At 41.2% G+C, this 22,227-nt stretch overlaps 2 protein-coding genes across 2 annotated transcripts; both read left to right on the top strand.

Moving 5' to 3' along the window:
- The first annotated feature begins 1,272 nt into the window (after window positions 1-1,272).
- LOC137272395 (C-type lection lectoxin-Enh3-like) lies at window positions 1,273-7,418 on the top strand. The gene is made up of 5 exons (XM_067804771.1): window positions 1,273-1,342; window positions 2,149-2,243; window positions 2,963-3,053; window positions 4,139-4,358; window positions 7,318-7,418. Exons 1-5 carry the CDS (start codon window positions 1,297-1,299, stop codon window positions 7,349-7,351), a joined length of 486 nt encoding a protein of 161 aa, XP_067660872.1. The 5' UTR covers window positions 1,273-1,296; the 3' UTR covers window positions 7,352-7,418.
- Window positions 7,419-9,556: 2,138 nt separating this feature from the next.
- LOC137272394 (estradiol 17-beta-dehydrogenase 11-like) lies at window positions 9,557-17,120 on the top strand. Its single transcript, XM_067804770.1, has 6 exons — window positions 9,557-9,854; window positions 11,107-11,346; window positions 13,820-13,926; window positions 14,095-14,232; window positions 15,107-15,223; window positions 15,570-17,120. Exons 1-6 carry the CDS (start codon window positions 9,642-9,644, stop codon window positions 15,736-15,738), a joined length of 984 nt encoding a protein of 327 aa, XP_067660871.1. The 5' UTR covers window positions 9,557-9,641; the 3' UTR covers window positions 15,739-17,120.
- The last annotated feature ends 5,107 nt before the right edge of the window (window positions 17,121-22,227 follow it).

Raw genomic sequence — 22,227 nt, 5'->3', positions numbered from 1 at the left:
GTGTAAATCCATACTCACTCGTTCTCTCACCAAAATAAATCTGTGAAATCGTATACAAAGAACCCAAACCGATAGATCACAAGATGTTTTAATTATTTATATAATGTTTTTCGACAGAGTAGCTTTGTTTCGGGAGTGACGTCATCATTTCCCTTCACTCGACGACTCAGCACTCGACTACTCTCGCTTATGAAATGAATTTGATTGGATCACATAAAACTGGTCCAAACAAATGGATAATACAGTGGAGTTTGGATCCGGATTTGAATATGTACTCAATCACAAAAGATGGTTTTTTAATTTTGATTCACCCTAAATAAAAATAAAAACGAAAGTTTGGATTCAAACTTGACAGTTATAGTTGAATCACACTTAGCGTTCACGCAAACAAAATCACCAAAAATAAATTAGTACCACTGAGATACCCTAAAGGCAGCATGTGTGTCGCTGAAAGTGTTGATACGTCTGTACATGAGATGAAATGGCCGGTTGATGACGGCTCTTGGGTCAGTACCCTGTGAAATGCTTGATCGAGTCCCAGCCGCAGTTGTCACTCAACCTGAATAAAGAAGTTGTTCATCCATGAAGTTTGTTCTTAAGTGATGGGTTTGTTGTGAGTCCAAGTGGTCTGGCGTGCTCTGGGAAAGCGATGCGGCAGATGGTTGCGCACAGTTTATCGGTCTTGACACTGTGATTTTTCAGAAGGTCGTCCACTGTATGGACGGTCTTGGATGCTGGGACCTGATACCACTCCTGCAGTCAGTAGATTGTCCTAACATGAACATTAAAATGCTTTGCTACCCCCCATGTAGTCTGGACGACTAGCAGTCATCCCCAGACATGGTCTCCCGTAAGTCATGTCATGGCGATTGTATCAAAACAAAAATGATTTCAGCTAAGTTTGATGATGGGGTTGTCACAATATGCACGTGCATTTTCCTTTTCACGAATATCATACGGTACCTTTTACCACCTCTGCCTTTGGGGCTTTATTTGTTTTCATCAGAAAACACACTGATGTTGGCCATAACTGCCAATTTCGATTGTTAACAAAATGACACAATCATTATGAAAGCACCAATTTGCCAAAAAGAAAATCTTGAAAGGCGACGCTTCTTTTGTGGTTCAGTATACCACACCTGGTTATCGAGGATGGTATATAGCATGCGTGAAAGGAATGAATGTCAGATAAATTATATTACAATGCAGAGATAAGGTCGACCTTGACAAGAAACCCCAAATGACCTCGGTAGGTGAGCATGTCCGAGTTTATTAGTGGAGGCTATCTTGTTCAACATGACGGCGCTCTTCCAACACCTGTTGTTTCTGACTGCGGCGAGTTGTAAGTAGACATGATGTTGTTGACATCAGGTGTTTTGTTTATTGATTATTGTGCACTGAGCAATGTCACATACATGACGGAAATATTGGAAGCAAACCCAAACAAATCACTGATGGATGTTATGAACAACAGTCATCGTCTTCGGACTATTTGACTTGATTTCCACCAAACAATTGACAGTACACATAATCAAGTAATTTCTTTCGGAGATTTTATGGGTTTAATTCCCACAGACAGAAAACTGGCGGATCAATTTATCATAGGCGGATCCAGAGGGTGTGCAGGGGAGCGTGATATGAAATTGTGTGCGTGGTTTTGGCCTGAAATCGTCCACTGAAACTCGGGTGAAAATGACGTCTGCACCCCTCCTTCGTGTGCACCCCACTTTCTAAAAAATGCTGTATAAGCTCCTGTTTATCTTGAAAATACATGAGGACATGAGACATGAGGTCAAATACCCTCGTAAACATTTTGCATGAGGGTAATAAAAATATATTGACTTTGTGATGCATCGTTATGGGGTATTTGCATACGATTTCACAGAAGTATTTCGGCGAGTGAGTGAGTGATTAATATTAAGGGGCATAAGGAGACCCGAGTACTCCATACTTGTCCCCTCGTCACTGACAAAACTCACACAGATGCCAATAACCATTGGTTGAGACTGCAGGATAACGTGTGACCTGATGCATTGTGTGTCATTGTACCCTCACGGCATCACGGTACTTTAAATAGCTTTTCTCATCTGAAGTCCTAAGTGAATTTTAAAGAATTACATTCATTCATTCATCCAGATTGTTGATAAGTTTCAGTCGTCTTCGGCTGCCCCAACGGCTTTGTCCGCCATGATGACTCCTGCTACAAGGTGTTTCCAGAGAAGGCCACCTGGCCGGAAGCTGTGGTAGGTATATGACGAGATCATGACGTGATACAAATAAACTGTCATTAAACGGCACACGTTCGGATCTGGGTAGCATGCCAGCGTGGCAGATGAATTTTGTTGTGAAACAGTAAATCAGAACGCACGGGAAATGCAGATTATCTCCCCTGTTTATAATCTAGTAAATGGTATTACTGAAATGGTGCGGTTGGGTTTTGGGGCTATCAAGAATCTCTTTGTCTTGAGTTATTCTGGTAGGGAAACCCTGTCAAATATCGACACTGGCCATGTCAACTCCTCATCATGTAGAAATGTTTTTTGAAAAAGCGTTACCTGTGAAACTATAGCATATCGAATGAAGGTATTTGCATTGCAAACCTTTTGTTTAAGTGGAGAAGTCTTGACATTTTTTCTTCGAAACAAGATTACTTGTGTGGCTACAAAGAAGAGCCAAATCTGGAATCCTATGTAGCCACTGAGCTATATTTAGTTCAGCAGAAGTCATGATCCAGACATTCCCAGAAAAAACACAATCCCGTCACAGCACTCTCCTACTGAGAACTACCCTCCAAGTCCGACCCACCACCACCTTACCCAACACGTTCCCTCCTACCAAGAGTATCCAACAGTCAACTCCTCCAGTACATTAAGGATAGGGTGAGGTGGTTGAGGATAGTTATCTGAGCCAGTCTAGTCAATAGGCTGCTCTGCCTGCTAATCAAACGTTGTATCCACTTCAGGCGTACTGCAAAGACTTCGGACTGACCCTGGCAAAGGTTGAGAGTCAGAGAGAACACGATTTCCTGAAGAACTATGTGACATCCATCAAAGGTGTGTGCAGTCTGGCTGTAGCTTGATGGGATCGTGGCAAAAATTTGTATAGGAAACATTTCACGTAGAATTTTTAAAAAGCATCACGCATACCTTCCTGATCCCACGTATGAAAAGAGGGTAGATAAACTTCCGGGGCCCATTTCAAAAGCGATCGTAGCACTGTCGTAACTCAAATACTTCAACATAGACTTACGGCATTCTTTGGACTACGACGGCTTTGTGAAACAGGGACCATATGCCCCCAGCCATGTTTGCTTGAATACTGCAAAAGATTGTGTGATCAATACCTCAGTCATAAATTCTGCTCATTGATTTCGACGGGTGGCAACATAATCACTGAGAATTCTCCCATAGTAACTTGACACCCTGTCATAAAACAGACATAATTTTGAAGGACCATTCATCAAAGCGATTTCAGCGCTTCTTCTATCTTGGGTCGATGTTACAATAGGCGAGATAAAGGCGATAGTACCACTAAGTGCGAAAGGTCCCAGCGCGATGTAAATTAGGCATCGGGCTGCTGTTCCCCTCCGTAAAGTTTACCGTGATCGAAAGAATACTATGGGACCGTAGCGATCCACAACCTGCACATCTGTGTTGACTCCAGCCTCCATGTTCATGACCTAAAGGTCAAGGCCGTGTCGTGTGTTTCGGTCAAACTTCCGAAAATTAAGAAGGTTAATCCAGCCCAATATATTGCGGCTGAGGTGCATATGTCAAATGTTGATGCAACATGAGAGCAGCCCGTGATTGATAAATATTTATCTTGGATTGGCATTAAGTTTGTTTAACACTACGCTCAGCAATATTCCAGCTGTATGGAGGTGGTCTGCAAATAATCGAGTCTGTAACAATCCAGTGATCAACAGCATGAGCATTGATCTAGTAAACGGTGACATGTGTCAACCAAATCAGCGAATCTGACCATCCAATCCCGTTTTCGCCTCTTACAACAAGCGCTGGTTGATGAATACCAATTCTAACCCGGATCTTCACGGGTTCCTCGCATTTTACTGTAGATAGCAATGAAGGAATAAAATTGTGATCAGAGGCCTGAAGTCCCTCACTCATTCTCCTGACAGCGCTGTACCCGGGGTCCGTAGACTTCTGGCTGGACGGGACGAATATGCTGTCAGGTGATTGGATATGGGCATCTACAGGGGAGAAAATCAAGCAGTTCTTCTGGCACCAAGGCGAGCCCAACAACGTGTCTCCGGGTGAACACTGCCTCTCCATGCATGCCGACTACTCATGGGATGACGAGCACTGCAGCTATACAGAGGCCTTTATATGCGAAGTCGAGTGAGTTTGTTTACAGTTACAGTGAACAACGTTTGTAACGAAGTAGCAGATATAACGACCATTATTTAGTAATATGTTGCATATTTAGCAGGAATGCGTCTAATGTCTAATGAACTAAAAGTAGTGGCCCCTTTGAGATCGTAATAACCATGGGCGGATCAGAAAGGGGCAGGGGGTAGTTAAGGGTTCGATCCCCCCTACTCCTAACCTCAACCCTTTGAAAATGACAGTAGGCCACATTGAAGATTTCCTTAGCGTCGGGGAAACCAATTTTCTGGATTTGCCCATGATAGCCATGGATTACGAGACACGTAAACGCATTAACTGTCGGAAGACATTGAAGTTTCAATAACTCATGGTGGCTATAATATAAAATTGGTTACATGTATTCAACTGTAATTTTTACACATGACTCCAATAAGATTCTAACCGTTGCAATATTTCAGCAACCACTCTAGGAAAGTTTGGAGAATGTTTGTTCATTTCAGTTTCCAACTAACTAACTAACTAACTAACTAACTAACTAACTAACTAACTAACTAACTAACTAACTAAAGAAAGAAAGAAAGTAAGTAAGATAGCAATATCGGTGATGTTATCACGGGTCATGGGTTACCAGGGTTCTCGGGGCCTAGATTTTCGAAGCTCTTTTAGCGCCAAGATAGTCGTAAGTGCCATACATTAAAGGTCACATATACTCTAATAAGGTACAAATGCAAAATCACCTGCTGACATCGTTATAAATGAAACCCCGTCATTAAAACTGCTCATTTCGATCTTTAATTACCTTAAATCGACCTGTTTGTCAACAGTGCACAATTCTCAGCCGCAAACGAAATTTCAACCAATCAGAGCGGCGCGTCTCCGTGACGTAATAGTGGGTATAGAAATGAGGGTCTGTGCAGTATTCACCTACATTTCAGGGGTTAAACTATTTCGTTTACAGGTTTGTACAAACCTGAAATCGCGAAAGCTGTTGAGAACAATGAAAGCTATATGTTCTCACAATCTACTTTCATTTAGTTTTGTCTCCTGATTTGCCTAGTTTTTCGAGTTACAACCCTTGTTTTCATAGACGATTCTGTCAAAATCACTTGGTTCGCTAGGTTGTAATCCGTGTTAGGTGGTAAAAACCTACACGTTATTTGTCATCATTCACTTGATGCTAACTTAATGAATTTATAGCAGGTATAATTTGTTGTAACGCCACTTAGATTACCCGACAAAAGCCCCCATTTGGCATTTCTTTTGTCTGCATCAAAGGATTAACCGATAACATGCTGATTGATTATTTAGTTTTATGGAGATTAAAATGGGGGAGTTGTCAAAAGGTAGTGTTTATGCATGTACATTTACTAATCTATACTGAATACACTCTGTCGTGTCTGAGGCTGTGTAAAACAACACCCTTCTTTCAAAGGATTAACCGCCAATACATTGATGGCTCATTATTGGCTAACTAAATAACTTTTTAAAAAGAATGACGCACATTATGCAATTAGTTGCCAGGTGTGCTATCTTGGGTAACCAATGAAACTATACAGCAATGTGAAAAACCTGAAACGATACATCACGTTTTCGTATATCAGACTGTTAAAAGACACATCACTTGGGAAATCTGCAGATGAATTATATATCACTCGTTTTTGTGGATATTGATGGATACATTCCTCGAAGAAAAAAGAAAAAGTAATAGCCTGACATTGCTCCTTCAACTTTAATGTTAATGTTTGCATTTTTGTTTTTAATACGTTGTCGTAGTTTTCAGCAGAATCATTGTTTTCGTCGTGAAGTGTAATGATGCAGACGACATACACTAGGGCGTGCGTGCGAATTATGATTGATATAGGAAAACTATGAAATGTCTACATATTACATTCCTGTTATACATTCGCAGATCTCTTCTTTTTATTAAGTTTCAAAATGCATACAAGTATGATTATAAAGTAATTAGGATTATGAGACCAAGTATAAAGACGTATATTGACAAGTGTCTACATACTTGTGAGTGAACGTTACAAACCAAGTAAATTTAGCAAGTGAAGAAATTTATTGCGCAGTATTTTCACTTCGACCCCGACCTCGACCTTAGGTTATGTTACGGGTTGTGTCATGCAAACTCCTTTCGGTAATGATTCAAATACACATTGATGTAGTTTTGATTTTCTATCGTGATGAGAACAAACCATACATAATCTCATTAATTCAAATGGATTTGACTTCACGATTTTCAAAAGTGGCGGCGCCCTGGGATGAATGTTGGGATGAATGCTATTTAAGTTTGTTTTCATCGACTTACAAAAGGATAATTACTTTCTACTGGTATTAAAATATGTATTTTATTGATGGACAATAGGATTTTGCATGACATTGCAAAAGTCCATTTGAATTAATGAGATTATGGTTTGTTTTCATCAAGTTAGAAAATCGAAACTACTTTCCACGAGTAGTTAAATATGTATTTGAACCATGGCCAAAAGGAGTTTGCATGACATAACTTGTAACGTAACTTAAGCGAGGTCGGGGTCGAAGTGAAAATACTGCGCGATAAATTTCTACACTTGCTAAATTTACTTGGTCTGTAAACGTTCACTCACAAGTATGTAGACACTTGTCAATATACGTCTTTATATTTGGTCTCATGATCCTAATTACTTAAGATTTTTACTTCATTCATCGTTATCGCCATCATATAATATACCCATGACAAAGCAAAGCCTTCTTGGGTGGAGACAAAATAACTTTCGACAGATACAAAGCTGGCTTCAAATTTACATTTCTGCCATCTTATCTTAGGCCTATTATAACCCCTTCATTAGGCTACGGCAGTCTACGATTTCAGCGTGATAAATGTACGATAATTTTAGGTTTCGAAAAGTTAGGTCCTGTACATCGTGCTTTGCTTGGATTCTTTTTTGTCATTGACGACTACCTATTCACGATTTACATTACTTTGCAGAGCGTCTGTCAACCCAGGAGAAATTTTCGGCTGAAGGGCATTCTTTACGAAGACGTATTCTGACAGCCTATATTCGTCGAATAAAGCATATAGCATCGGTACGCCTGTTGTTTTGAATTAACCCCATGCTTGTCATTTTGTTTCATATATGGAAGCGTGTTAGTGGAACAATCTAAAAGATAATATGATCTCAGTAGATGATCTTTTAATAATTTACTTTAATCTACAGTGATGACACTTCTACGTGCACTACACTTTCATCTGCACCTCTACCCCTCCTGTTGCAATCGCCTCCGCAAATAGTTGCAAACACTAGTTGATGAGGAACGATTTGTACAATGTACTATCTGATACTATCTGCTCTGCCTCTGCCGATAAGCAACAGTGATAGTTTTACTGATAGACGGTCCGTGCTCGATTAGAGATCAAAGGGAGACAAATCATTCTACGGTTTTATGCACATCTCGGTTAGTCCATGAGACAAGGTCCATTTGTTTACCCCGAGAAGCCCAAAGGGTTTGCAGTGGTAGTTTGTCAATCCAACTTTTGGGACACCTCTTTCGTCAAATATCTTCCGAATAACACGAACTGACCACATGCCACAAATGTGTATCTTCATGATTCCCTTTGAGGAAACATGTCCAAACCATCTTGATCAATATAGACGCTGATGATGACACTGACCGTGGTAGCTCTGATTTTGAAGCGGGGTCGTGTCTTGGTTGACTCATGTCATCGGTTCACTCGGCAATATACCAGCTATATGGAGGCGATCTGTAAATAATCGAGTCTGGACCAGACAATCCAGTGATCAACATCTGCACAATTATAACCGATGACATGTGTCAACCAAGTCAGCGAGCCTGACCACCTGATCCCGTTAGTCGCCCCTTACGAATAGCATGGTCGCCTATTGTGACAAGAATGGTTTCAGGCCTGTTCTCTCCCGAAGCTGATCCTGGAAGGTGTACTTTGATGAAATATAATTAATATTCAAGGTGTCCCTCTTATGTTGCTTAGTTTTTGATATTTGCACCTGCTTTGTATTGTCTGCATCGAGGCGTTCCCCTGTATCTGTCGGGATGCATGGGTAGCCTGGTCGTTAAAGCGTTCGTTAGTCACGCCGAAGACCCGGTTCGATTCCCCACATGGTTACAAGATATGAAACCCGTGAAGGTCCCGGGGTAGAATAGGCCTTCAGCAACCCATGCTTGCCATAGAAGGCGACTCAGCTTGTCGTAAGAGGCGACTAACGGGATCGGGTGGTCAGGCTCGCTGACTTGGCTGACACATGTCATCGGTTCTCAATTGCGCAGATCGATGTTCATGTTGTTGATCACTGGATTGTCTGGTCCAGACTCGATTATTTACAGACCGCCACCATATAGCTGGAATATTGCTGAGTGCGGCGTAAAACTCAACTCACTCACTCACTACAAGATATGAAGCCTATTTCGGAATCCTGATAACGCTGGAACGTTGTTAAATTCGCTGAAAAACACTGCCTTCTATACGAGTTTCACACATTGAATGGCATACTGAGAGTGACATAACACAGCCCTAAACCAAACGCACCCAACATAAAAAAAGTATTTTAACTTTGGTTTATCTCCAAATGAGGGACACCAATAATTGGCATGGAAAATATGTAACATATTAAGCTAATGTTGCTAGTTTACAAAATATTGTTGTGTTTGTGGTATGTTAGTCAAACGATATAACATCAATGCTAAAAATATCAATTTAAGTATCCTTGAAATAAAGAGAAGAGCGTCCAGATTTAGACAGTTTCAGATAATGTTGCTGAGTATTGAGACCCTAGGGATATATTTAGCGACGGGTAGAGATTATAGCAACAAAATACCACCTCTATCTCCCCAACTCCGATAACAACCAGTACAGGAAGGGCAGTAGTCCTGGTATGCTTCTGACTCTAACTCTGAACGGATGTCGTCTGCTTTCACTGGACCATCCACCACCCTTGGTCGACTGACACCTGCAGTAGGTTTCTGAATGGTGTAACGTTTAAACATAAAAATGGCCTATGACGATTGGTGAACACTGTGATGCCTTGCTTTGTCAACAGTTGCGGGTATCAGCCGAAACTGAATTGTTATGATCGGTATGATTGAGGTTTTCATATGAGGTGTTAAGTTATCGTGAGAACAAGGTGTTCTTATCCGCCCGGGGTTATATTGTTCAGGGTGAAGCAATTTGAGTGAATCTAAAGTGAAGTCTGTTTAAGTGACTTTTCGTCATCAGCTCCAACAGCAACGTGGAAGATTGTCCTGAACGCGTATTATATTTATCGTCCTGTGTGAGAGATGGCTTTGTCACTGGGAGAGGTTTTGTATACGTGTGGACAAGTCATATACTTATACTGGGAATCTCTCTGTAAGCTGCTGTTTCCCCCTCGACGCCGTGACGTCACTGGTTGGCGCGTACTCATCACGGGTGGTGGACATGGAATTGGCCGCGAGATGGCGTTGGAGTTTGGGCGCCTTGGAGCAGACGTTATTCTCTGGGACATTAATGAGGTGAGTGCGTATTAGGAAATGTACATATGGTTAACGTCCTGTGTGCCGTTGTACAAAGCACCTTCTGCGCTAAGACTGTCTTAAATCTTTGTTAAAGTGTGTGAGTTACGGTCACCTTGACGCTAGATAACCACACGATGTTTAACACTTTTGTAGAGTTTTTAAACAAATATGATTTGTTTGTAGTCATGAACTCAAAATGAAGTACCAACCTATGCGAACAGTGTAAGGACTACCTGCTTAATAGAAGAGACGAGTATTCGTATTTGTAGAATTCTGTTGAAACTTTTATATGTCGTATTGTCATCTTGCGAGACGCACTGACACATATTAAGTTTGAACTCTATCAACAGCCTTTTGATAAACATGTAATAGGCATTCATGACTCGTCACGCCGTAGACCGGGGTTCGATTCCCACATGGGTACAATGTATGAAGCCCGTTCCTGGTATTCCCCGTCATGATATTGCTGGAATATTGCTAAAAGCGGTGTAAAACAAAATTCGCTTACCCAAATACATCTGTGAACTGTAACACAAATTAAAAACATACAACGAAATGTGAAACAGTACAATTACCTGGATGTATCATCGAGCGCTCTCGATACGACTCCTGTCTTAAACGACTCACTCACTAATTCACGACAGGTTCGAACTGACGTTGTGTATTTTGTGAAAATTGTATGACGAACATGGAATCACGAATATCATATTTGCTGGTGTAATTGACAGTTTCTTTTCCGGGTGAGGTGATGAAAATGTTTGTAATTGTTTTCCGAAAAAACGCAGTGTTTTTCATTGGTTTTGTAAGTAGCTCATGTCCTTTCCCGAGATCTTAGTACTTCCGGTCTGTCTCATGGTTGTCAATTGACAGTAAGGAATCGATAATCCTTGCAGGAATAACAAATGTACGACCTAACCATTCCCACACTGTTCAGATGTTACTACTGTCAACAGCTGTATAGTAAGGTTAAATTTGGCGGTCGCGCAATTTGGAACCAGAACTGTTTTTTAAATACACGCTTGTCACTGGAAATCTGCTACCGGAAGTAACTGGGCGTTCGAAAGGGAATAGTTAACCAGCTTAGTTACCGGAAGAAGCTAGTCTTGCTGGCCCTACACTTCTGTTCGATGTTGTTTTGAAATGAAAAACAAATGACAGTAGGTTTATAATGTATGCATAAATAGCATCCTGATGGTTGTATTCCATGGAAACCATTCATTGGTGGACACGTCTCCTTTTGTTACGATAGGAAAACATGGAGAACACTGCTGCTGATGTTCGAGTCTTTGGTGCTAAAGTGTACACCTACATATGTGACGTCAGCAGCGCAGACGACATCAAGAGTGTGGCAGAAGTCGTGCGAGTGGACGTCGGAGGTGTTGACGTGTTGGTGAACAACGCTGGAGTGCTGAATGGAGGGACCCTCCTAGAGATGACATCAGCAGACATTAGAAGGACATTTGAGGTCAACACCTTAGCTCAGTTCTGGGTGAGTGCAAAATCGGATTTGGTTTTAAGTTTGATTTTCAGTAAATAGTGCCCATAATGAACTTTTCCTTTATAATTTATATATACTACCGACAAGAAATAAGGGAGCTAATGAAATAAAAGCGAATTTGAAACTGCTTTAAATATCCACTAAATCAATTTTAGGCGTCAAGTTCAATATCTGGTGTGTCCATCATGTTGGGCAACACATTCACGGCACCTTGATGGCATGCTGTTAATCAATTTCCGGATGGTTGCCCGTGGTATTGCCCGCCATTCCTCTTGGAGAGCTGCACCAAGCTGGGCCAGGTTGGCGGGTCCTGGGTCCCTGGCGTACACCCTTCGACCAAAAACGTCCCAGAGATGTTCAATTGGGGACAGGTCTGGGGACTTAGACGGCCAGTCCAATGTCTGGATACCTTCTTGTCGGAGATACGCGGAGACAATTCGGGCCCGATGTGGTCTGGCATTATCATCTTGGAATACAAAATTTCGGCCGATAACTCTAGCCAATGGAGCCACAACAGGACGCAATATTTGGTCAACGTATCGCTGACCAGTCATGGCTCCGTTAATGATGATCGTCTGTCATGTGTAATCCCACCCCAAACCATGACACTACTACCTCCATATCGATCATGGTCAAGAATTGCTGCTCTGGCATATCGCTCCCTGCTCCGACGCCAACAACGTTTTCTGCCATCTGTGAATCGTAGGCAAAACCTTGACTCATCAGAGAACATGGTGTAACGCCAGTGGCGCATAACCCGTCCCTGATGCTGCCTAGCCCATGCCAATCTTTGGCGCTTATGGTGAGCTGTAAGGGTGACACCCTTAAAAGGCCGTCTTGCTTTCAGACGAGCTTGATAGAGTCGGTTTTTAATGGTTGAGGTTGAAATGCGTCTTCCAGTGAGTGTGCGGAATTCTCTATTGATGGCAGAGGCCGATTTAAACCTATCGCGTAGAGCAATTAACGTAATGAGACGATCCTGTCGTGGTGTCGTTGATTTTGGTCTACCACGCCCAGGTCTCGTTGCAATCCCACCCGTTAGACGGTACTTATCCCACAGGCGTGAAATTACACTTTTTTATTTACCCATCTGCCGGGCAGCTTCACATAATGATGCCCTCTCCCCTCTATCATCCCCACAATTCTCCATTTTGTTGCTTCACCGAGATACTGCCTCGGAGGCATTTCTGTCAGTAAGTGTCAATCTCTATTGCATTAGTGATTGCGACTTCTCCAGTACATTTACAGGAGTTAACTTCTGTATGCACGTGTAGCACGTGCTGGGCATGCATTATGCGAAATTCCATTGTCATTGGATGTTGCGTTTGGGAGATACGCCACGATGACGGACCCTGTCACAGTCAAAGTCATCTACATTCAATTTCTTGGTTCCCTTATTTTCTGTCGGTAGTATATAGTTTATTATATTGTTAAATTATATTTTGTATTTTATTATTTATAAGTAAGTTTTATGGGCATTGTGTTTGAACTTTGAAGAATGTTGATGATGCATAAGTTGTTTATTATGTATAGTGTTCCTATTATAGTTGTTTATCTGATGGAAATAATGAGATTTATTTATTGGTAACAACCGCAAGGAAAGGAACAGAACCCAAGTTACGCGACTGGTCTTCAGAAAACTATGCTATTGAAGAGGCGACTAAAGACACATGTCATCGTATCGGAATTGTGTAGATCGATGCTCATGCTGTTGATAACTGGATTGTTTGGTTCAGACTCGATTATTTACAGACTGCTGCCATATAACTGGAGTATTACTGAGTGTGGTGTAAAACCACACTCATTCACTCACTCACTCACTCACCTCACTCACTCACTCACCTCACTCACTCACTCACTCACTCGCACTCACTCATTCTACATTCAAAGTATCTTCACACCATTTGGTCCCAGATTGTCATCACTTTATAATTGTTTAAAGCTCAGCTATATCTCATAAAATATTTGATATTTGTTATTTTAACTAAATAAAATGTTTTCCACTATTTTGAGGGTCTGTAAAATACTGACAAAAACAATGACGCAGAAAGTTTTTTGAAACTAAATCTAGTTTGTCTTACAGTTCCTGTAACCACATTATTAACCCCCTCCATCCAGCCATTTGTGATACTAGAGCCCTAAATGGATTCCTTTTCAATTCGAAGGAATTAGTTGTTTCTGTCAAACGTTTATGTACTCAGAGACTGATAGACTAGGCATTAGTCTGAACTGAATCAAACTTTTCATATAACCTGAACTGAGGGTTCTTCTGGATATTTTACAATAATATTGGCAAATATCTCATGTAACATGTAACACTTAACGATAATGTAACCTAAAGACTTACCTCCACTGACTTTCTTTTATACAGTAGTTATCATGTTATATCCAATTTCACAGTGTTAAATGCTACTCACACGGGTGTTCTTATATATGTATCGATGTGTCTTCTTATTCATCGTAGACGGTTCGGGAGTTTCTGCCCGGGATGATAGATCGCAACAACGGCGCTATCCTCAACATAGCGTCTGCGTCGGCAAAGTCGGGCACAGCCTACCTCGTCGACTACAGGTAAACCTTGGTTCCTTTTTGGTGTCTTTTGCTTTCAGTTGTAAAACTAAAATGGCTGAGGATGTTCACAGTTATACTCAACCTCCTGTGTGGGAGAGATACCCGTATTTACCCTGCACCCATGGCAACCAGTTGTATAGCTTGGTAACAAGAAAGGTGCTGTTGCAGTTCCTCTAAGGCAGCAGTTCTGGTTTTCTCCGAGGCTCTGGCGGAGGAGGTGGCGTTGCTAGGTTACAGTGGGATACAGGTGACAGTTGTGTGCCCCGCCTTTGTTAGTACAGGGTTGTGCCAGAACCCAAAGGATAGGTGAGTCGAGGTTGGTTCCTTGTGAGAGGCTATTGGTTTTACCTTGTTATTAGTAAGTAAATAGGTGCCAAAACATCTGAGCCAGATTTCATTTCAAGCCTTTCGTACGAGGCGTGAGTGAGTGGTTTACTGTGGCTGTACAGCGCGCTTGAACTGCACAGTTCCAAAACGTGTGTGAGTGGGTTTCGTTATATCGTTTTATGGGAGTGAGTTACATGATCCCTTTCCAGTACGAGTCAGTTAGTGAGTGGTTTAATGCTGCGTTACAAAGTAAACTGATACACAACAGAAAGCACACACCTTGCTAGTCTGTCGTACAGACCCTGAAGTATAAATATCCAAGAAAGCCCACGCAAGTCTAGAAAATGTGGCAAGTCTAGATTTCCATAGCTTCAGGAAATGAAGAAAGTCTCAGGGCTCCATTTCATTATATTAATTTTTTTCACTATGAACGTTTTTTCAGTAAATATATGTTCATATCAGAGACTAGCTGTTAGTCTAACACCTTGGTAAATATTTTGAAAAGTGATTTCATTATCACTTACAAGGTTTTTTGCCAATATTACTCATTGTTTGTTAGACACAGTCAAAACATGTATCAATATATTTACATTAGAGTTTTTCATAATGTAATCCCAAAACCACCAGGTGCACCTCAGTAGACGTACCGAGCAGCATTCCACAACTGATCGCCAGCAATTACACGAAACAAAAACATCCAGAGGTCAGGCGCGTACCCTGAAGACGCGGACCGACGCTGACAATATCAATCACTGGATCGTCTGGTTCAGACTGGATAACTTACAGGACGTCATCTGCATAATCATCAATTACAATAAACAAACAAGCTAAACATTTATTTATTTTCTTTCAGAATCAACCGTCTGCTGACTCCTAGGGAGACGGCCCTCGCCGCCATTGATGGCATGTTGAGAGGAGAGTTTGTGGTACACGTACCGAAATCTCTGTGGCTAGGACTGAAGTTTTCTGAGTAAGTGACCTTGACAATAATGATCAGCTCGTCTTCCTGCAGGGGTCGTACGAATGTCATGTTAGTTTCCACCTCGGGACCTCCAGATCCCCTTTGCATGGGGGACCGAGGCAAAGATGTCCAGTCGTGAGTATGAAACTAATGTATACGTGGGACTCACATGATTTGACCAGCGTGAACTACAAACACCCGTAAGACAGATACATGCATTGCACCTTGGCTCTGTTAGTTTAGAGATACTGGTCACGGATTAAGTCCGATGCTCGTTATCACTGTGACCCTTGACAGGTTTAACACTGAGGAACGAGGTCTGTCTGTATATATATATGAAGCACTTACCTTTCAGAATACTACCAGAGAGAGCCCACATGAGGATCAAATCTTCCCTGAATCTGGGAATAGATCCGCAGTACTCATCCCCTGTCGCAGCCAAGGTCAGAGGCAAAGAAAGATGTCAATGCATTACTGATCTGGATAACGTCCCAGCGGAAGAAAATATTCATGGCCCACAATAGAGGTGTCCACAGAAAATTGCCCTTATGTGAGCATAACCTTCTGGTATCACTCTGAACAAGTATCAAGGAGGTCATGTTCAACAATATTGTCATAGGCAGTCAGTGGTACTGACAGTATTTGAAAAGTATTTCAGTAACGTGGCAAATGCGTGAGGTGAATCACAAATTGTGTAAATGTTTATTGTGTAAATGTTTGATGCAAACGTAATGCTGGACACGTCAAGTGGTTCAACATCATCTTCACGATCCATCGTGTTGAACGCTGTTTAAGCCGTAACCCCTCCGGTAAAGTTAAAGGACATATTGTGGGATTATCCTGTTCACTATCATGGGTGTGCCGGTTAATTAGATATATTGAGGGGCAAAGGCCGACCAACATGGGTTACTAAAGATCAGTTCTAGCCCGGATCTTCAAGGGTTGGGGAAAAAGTGAATTAGTGAGTGAGTGAATTTAGTTTTACGGAGGTTTTAGCAATATTTCTGAAATATCACAGCGGGGGACTCCAGAAACGGACATGACACACTGTACACCTTGTGGGGATCGAACCGGGGTCTGTGTCGTGACGAGCGAACACTTTAGCTACTAGGTTACCCCACCGTTCCAGGTTGGGGAAAGTAAGAGTGTATAGCAAGAGGTCATGGAAGACATTTCGTCCTACAGACACATTCAGATGTGTTCATTACAGCAACATGGAGAAAATTAGATTTTATCATGTTTGTAGCCGTAGAAAAGCAATAGAAGTCAAATACTACACTAATGCGTTCTAATATCATATTTGCTTTGTGACTGATGTTTTATCAACAATGTCAGCCGCAGTCTTTTATTTCAAGTTTTGACTTCCTTAAATATCACTCCTATCATTCTGAAGGATATTGTTCACACAAATATACTCTGGTTCGGAAAACCGATCTTAATGTCTTCAGTTAAATCACACAAACACAGTGTTTTTGCCATCAATTAAAATTTGGCAGGTTTTTTCAGAGACTCTTATTACAAATACACGTCAAAACATCTACTTCCATGCCTTTGCAAGCAAACATCGGTGCTTGAGGTCGATCCATATGACACAACCATCGGCTTGCGTAGCCTGAAACGATGAATGTTGCCTCACATTTTGCCAGTTGTCTCGATACGTTCCAAATGGAAAGAGATCACAGAGGATTTGTACATGTTTGGTCGTGACTGTTTCATATATGTGGGAAAATGTTGACACCTCAGCCGAAACATCGTTCCTGCAGTAATGAATATGTTCGCCCATATATCCTTAACCTTTTCACATCGTCCAGAATCAATACTTAAACTGTGATTTAAACATTTCTATTGGTTTTGTTATTGCATGACCATTCGACATTGATAAATATTTTACCCATAATTACAGAAATATAATTCAAAGGCTTTTATTTTAACTTCCAACAAATTCAGAGGGTTTGAGCTTCCGTCATCTTGGCGATATTCTCTCTGTGACGGAGTTCTTATCAGCGAGCGATGACAGTTATAACCCGCGGGGAAGGAGATATCAGCATGTTGTGGTATAATCTTGAACGGTAACGCCTCTCCTTGACGTCATAAAACGCCACACGACTGAAACAATATAGGCACGTGTATTGACCATGCATAATTTAGAGATGTTATGAAACTTAACAGATGGTACATTTGGGATTACAAAGATTCTCATACTTCGTGTTGGGCTAAGTCCCATCCGGGATTCGAATCCGCACCCTCAGAGTCAGGCACGTAATCGCCATCACATAAAGTCAGCCGCCTAGCCCGCTCAACCACTGCGACTTCCATTTCTAACTGGCATTGTTTTATCATGTTATATAAATTTGTCTGTTCAGTCTTCTTTTAAAAGTATATGAGGCAAATTACAAAGGCATCCCCGAAACGTTTGATGGTGCCATTTTCCAATTGAGCATATCATGCTTCTATATTCATAAACAGTACACGACAATGATAGTGCGTCTAGCCATCGTGTGCATTTGCAATCAAGCTGAAATTTAATGATTATTAACTCACTTTTTGTCGGGCCAGACCACATGTACTGTGTTCACTGCAAACCATAGCTTTGTTTTTGGCCAATCGGAGAATCTGTAAACTTTCAGAACAGTTGATCTCGTGGGAGGATTCTCTCTATGGATGTCTGTGATCTGACTCAGCGTCCAGTCATCAGTCAGAACATAAATCACGTGACCTGATACAAACAATAGGAGTCATCACAACCCTCTCTCTCAATATTCCACTGAATTTAAATCAATAACAGCATTCCTGCCTGTTAATATAACTCTCAATTAGTACTGTATTAAACAAAATCAGGAAAACTAGTATGGTTTTACGTCGTTTGGGTAATAATCCAGCCATATTACGATTGGGAGCACTTGAAATAATCATCACACATCTATGAGGATTTGAACCCTGGTCATTCCGAGAGAACACGTCACCCAATAGGCTACTCCACCGATCAAAGTAAGCAGAAATATATAAGTATTATTTAGATTTGTTGGAATGTTTCCTGTTATAGACTGCGGACATGTGCGTGAGTTGCCAAACCGTCTCTAAAAGGTTTTTGATGCCCAAATAGAATGGACTGTTGGGACCGTTCTGTGGCCTCTTTGACCCTTTTGGAGGTCATTCTGAAACGAGGGGAAATTGACAAGCGCCAAAGGTTCAATGCAACATAGTTTCTGCATTTATGGGTACATCCTCTAGTTTTGTTCCTAAATCTATGTCCCAGAGTATGTGTTAGATGTTACCACTAGCAACCTACCAATCGGATCGATGGTGAAGGTGAAATGGTTGCAGCTGATATTTAAGGAATCCATGTGTTTAACTTTCTCTGTGTGTGAGTACTTGAGAATTCGACCTATCCGTCCTTCACGTTCCATGCCATAGAATATCATGCTGAAAAAATATTACTATTAAATGAGATATATGGTTCTTTAGTTATCGCTTTAAGCGATTCCACAAAGAAGATTATTTACGATGGAAAGAAATCCATGGACAAAACCAATGGGCTTCACTCATTACAGCCATATGCGGAATCAAACTTTGTCGTCTTTGTCGTGGCGAGTGTCACATTAACCACTATACTATCCAACAGTTTTCTACAAGGATTCTGCCCCGAATCGGGGCTGGCTCGATGACAAAGCACCATAGTTAAAAACATTGACACTCAAAAGGTCTGAGAACTCGAGCCCATTGGGAATAATTTTCTTTTCTTGTGCGGCTTCACGTAGATCAACTTCTCTTTGCAGATTAACAATAAAACGGTCTTATTGATACACACCTCTGTCATATGATAATACAATCATGGCCTAAAGACGAATTTAATTTGTGTTAAAGAATTTAATGGGAGAAGTTCGCATTCGAGTCTTCATAAAGTTGTTAATTACCACACCTCCATGAAATAATGGATACTATACCGTTTTCCGTTGTGCATATCTAGGGCAATCTCTGAAGGGGTTCCCGGTAGGTTCATCACAAGCTGTGGATCTGACAGTTTCCTAAATAGTGGAAACCTCTTAATCTTCAAACGGAACAGTGATTTGCCAGCAGAAAGATACAAGTAACCACAGTGCAGCTGCATTTCTCCAATAGTGTCCCCTGAAAGATTAAATCATTGTTATGGACGCTTTTAACATTTTTCTTTAAATGTGATATAAAAACTACGACTTACTCTTAAACGTTATTGTCCTTTCAGGCCGACAAAATATCATTTGGGGGCACAAAATTCTGTAATTTCTCCAAATAACGCCAAGACGTTGGCTATACCGCAATTTAACCTCCTGAACTTACAATTAGAAGGCACCTGCATACACGAAAACTTTCCTGAAACCTTCCCAGAACACAAAGTGCGTGGCTTGTTCAGAAGAAGAATGACAACATGTGAAGAGCCAAGCAGAGATGTAATCACAGCTTGACTTGCATCTGTTATAGACGTCAGTTCTATTTTCCAGCGATTCACTACTCGGTTTTGGGGATCAAACCATCTGAGCTTCCCTTTAATGCTCTTTCCTTTCTTGGTCCATTTCCTTGACGAGACATGGGCACTTAAGAAGTACGCCTTCATGCTGACCCTCTCGCAAGTTTCTGAAAATGAACACCCATTTAATGAAACAAAAAATAAATAAAAATTGTTGAACATGTTTTCACACCAAACATTTCATACATACACATACACAAGGGCGTGAAGTGTTGCAAGGAGAAGGAGTGAGTGAGTGAGTGAGTGAGTTTAGTTTTACTCCCCTTTTTAGGAATATTCCAGCAATATCACAGCGGGGGACACCAGAAAATGGGCTTCACACATTGTACCCATGTGTGGAATCGAACCCGAGTCTTCAGGGTGGCGAGCGAACTCTTTAACCACAAGCCTAGCCCACTGCCCCGCAAGGTGAATGAACAACCTAACCACCATTTTGTTTTCCTGGTGGTGTTTCCATGCGTATTCTTTTTATAGGCATAAGCATATGCGTAACTATGCTTTGTTTTTAATGCATGTTGGAATAAATGTTACATTACCATGTTTTGCTAACATTCTTGCTGCCAGATAAAAACAGATGAAATCCTACATAATTATCACAAAATAATACCTTTCTCTCACTTCTCCATGCAGGAAATATTGTTGTTGGTCTCATTGTCTCATTTCAATGATTATGCTAGTATGCAGTAAACGCCTTAAAGGTCACATGCAACCAAAAAATGAAACATAATTAAAACACATTTATCACTTATTCATGACATATGATATACATTGCTGCTTTAGAAAAACAAATAAACAAAATTATAAGCGTACAATCGCGATTCAAAAGTGCAATATTTTGTACTTGGGCTTGCTTCCCCCGAAACGAAGCCCTCGGAAGACCGAACCCAGTCTTAGCAGGTGGATGTGCACTCAAGTGTAACGACGGCTTCCGATTGGCTGTTTCATTTGCTGATATGCTGAGGGTTCATTGTGTGTACAGAAAGATGATCTGTTTGATGGGCATTTTAGAAGTATAGCCAGTCACAAGAAAGTAAGATTCTTTATGGATAACAACTTATTTTTGTGTACTTGATGCGTCGTTTCAGTATGGATTCACATACTGTTGTCAAACAAAATCATATACACTAAAAGAAGTCGTTATCCATGAAGAATGTATATAGAGATGTTGGGTTTGGAAAATACATGTTGTCTGAATTTGCGCTCGATCCAATCAAAAATCATGTCAGTAGAGATGATAAACTACTGCGCGGCTGGAATCTGTCATTCGTCCAAGTACAAAGCAGGACTTGAAACTGACAAGACTTTGCACCAGTTTCCGTCAGATCCAGTCATCCGAAAAAGATGGCTGTAGTTTGTTTGCAACCCACAGACATGAAAGCATGTCATGTGTATCACGCGTGCCTAATTACATAATGTGGCAGACACGGGACTCTGGTGCACGAGTCATAAATCAACTTATTTTCTTTATGTCGTATACTCTAATAGGTGTTAAGTTCAAATTGCACGTGGTCAATGATAGAAGCTGTGTATTGCATGTTGTCCTTAGCAGACAGGCAGACAGGCATATAGGTGTGAATAAACCAGACACTGAGCTTTCTCTGTGACAGAGACTGCTTACCACAATCAACAAGTTTGTTTACGTAACGAGTAGATTATTTACTACTTGTTTGTGTACACAACCAAGATTAGACTACTGCTCACGACCTCAGCCGCTGGGCATGCATACTGTTTCAAGCTCCGCGAACCTATTCACTGTGCATGCGTTATGGACGCAGCGCAGCACAGCTGTTGAAACCAGTTTTTCCCCCAGCGCTGGGGGAAATTTAGTGAAACGTTTGAACTCCGATTTCGCGGGCTTAGTTTTCATCGCGTTTTTTTCAACTTTATAGGCTGAATTGGCATTTTTTTATGATTTGTTTCGGTATACCGAAAAGGTAGCAAAATCTGCAAAGTTGTGTTTTACGTTGCATGTGACCTTTAAACGTTTGTAAAATGCCATGGCTGTTGCCGGTACCAGTGAGTCACTTCAATGCGTAAACTTACCCCTTAAGCTTTTGACAGACATGAGAAGATTTGTGATAGAATCGTTTCAAGATTGCTTGTTGTATTGTCAAAGTAACACGTGGACGATTCGAGGCTTCTTCGATCTGACTTGCTTATTATCTACTTGCCAAGTGCAGATTCTGGAATCAAGAACGCACCTTTTGATGGTGACAATATTCTGGTCATTTGTGTGTGTGTGTTTGCATAACTTCCATCGCTTTACTTTCCCACATGCTGGTACAGTAGCGTGCCCAAGTGCTTGAAGCGTTCGTTCGCTTGTCATGCCGACGACGCATGTCCGGTTCTCCACATCGGCACAAGGCATGGGGGCCCATTTCATTTTAGCTTAAAGGAGACAAATTCTAAATGATTTTGGATTTTATAATTATCTAGGCGTAAATAAAAGAATAATGTATTGTAAAAATCCTGTACTATCGAGCCATACTATCACAATCCTCAAAGACGT

Source organism: Haliotis asinina, chromosome 2 (assembly GCF_037392515.1).
Source record: "Haliotis asinina isolate JCU_RB_2024 chromosome 2, JCU_Hal_asi_v2, whole genome shotgun sequence".
Classification (NCBI taxonomy): Eukaryota; Metazoa; Mollusca; class Gastropoda; order Lepetellida; family Haliotidae; genus Haliotis; species Haliotis asinina.
This window is presented reverse-complemented; position numbering and strand designations above follow the sequence as displayed.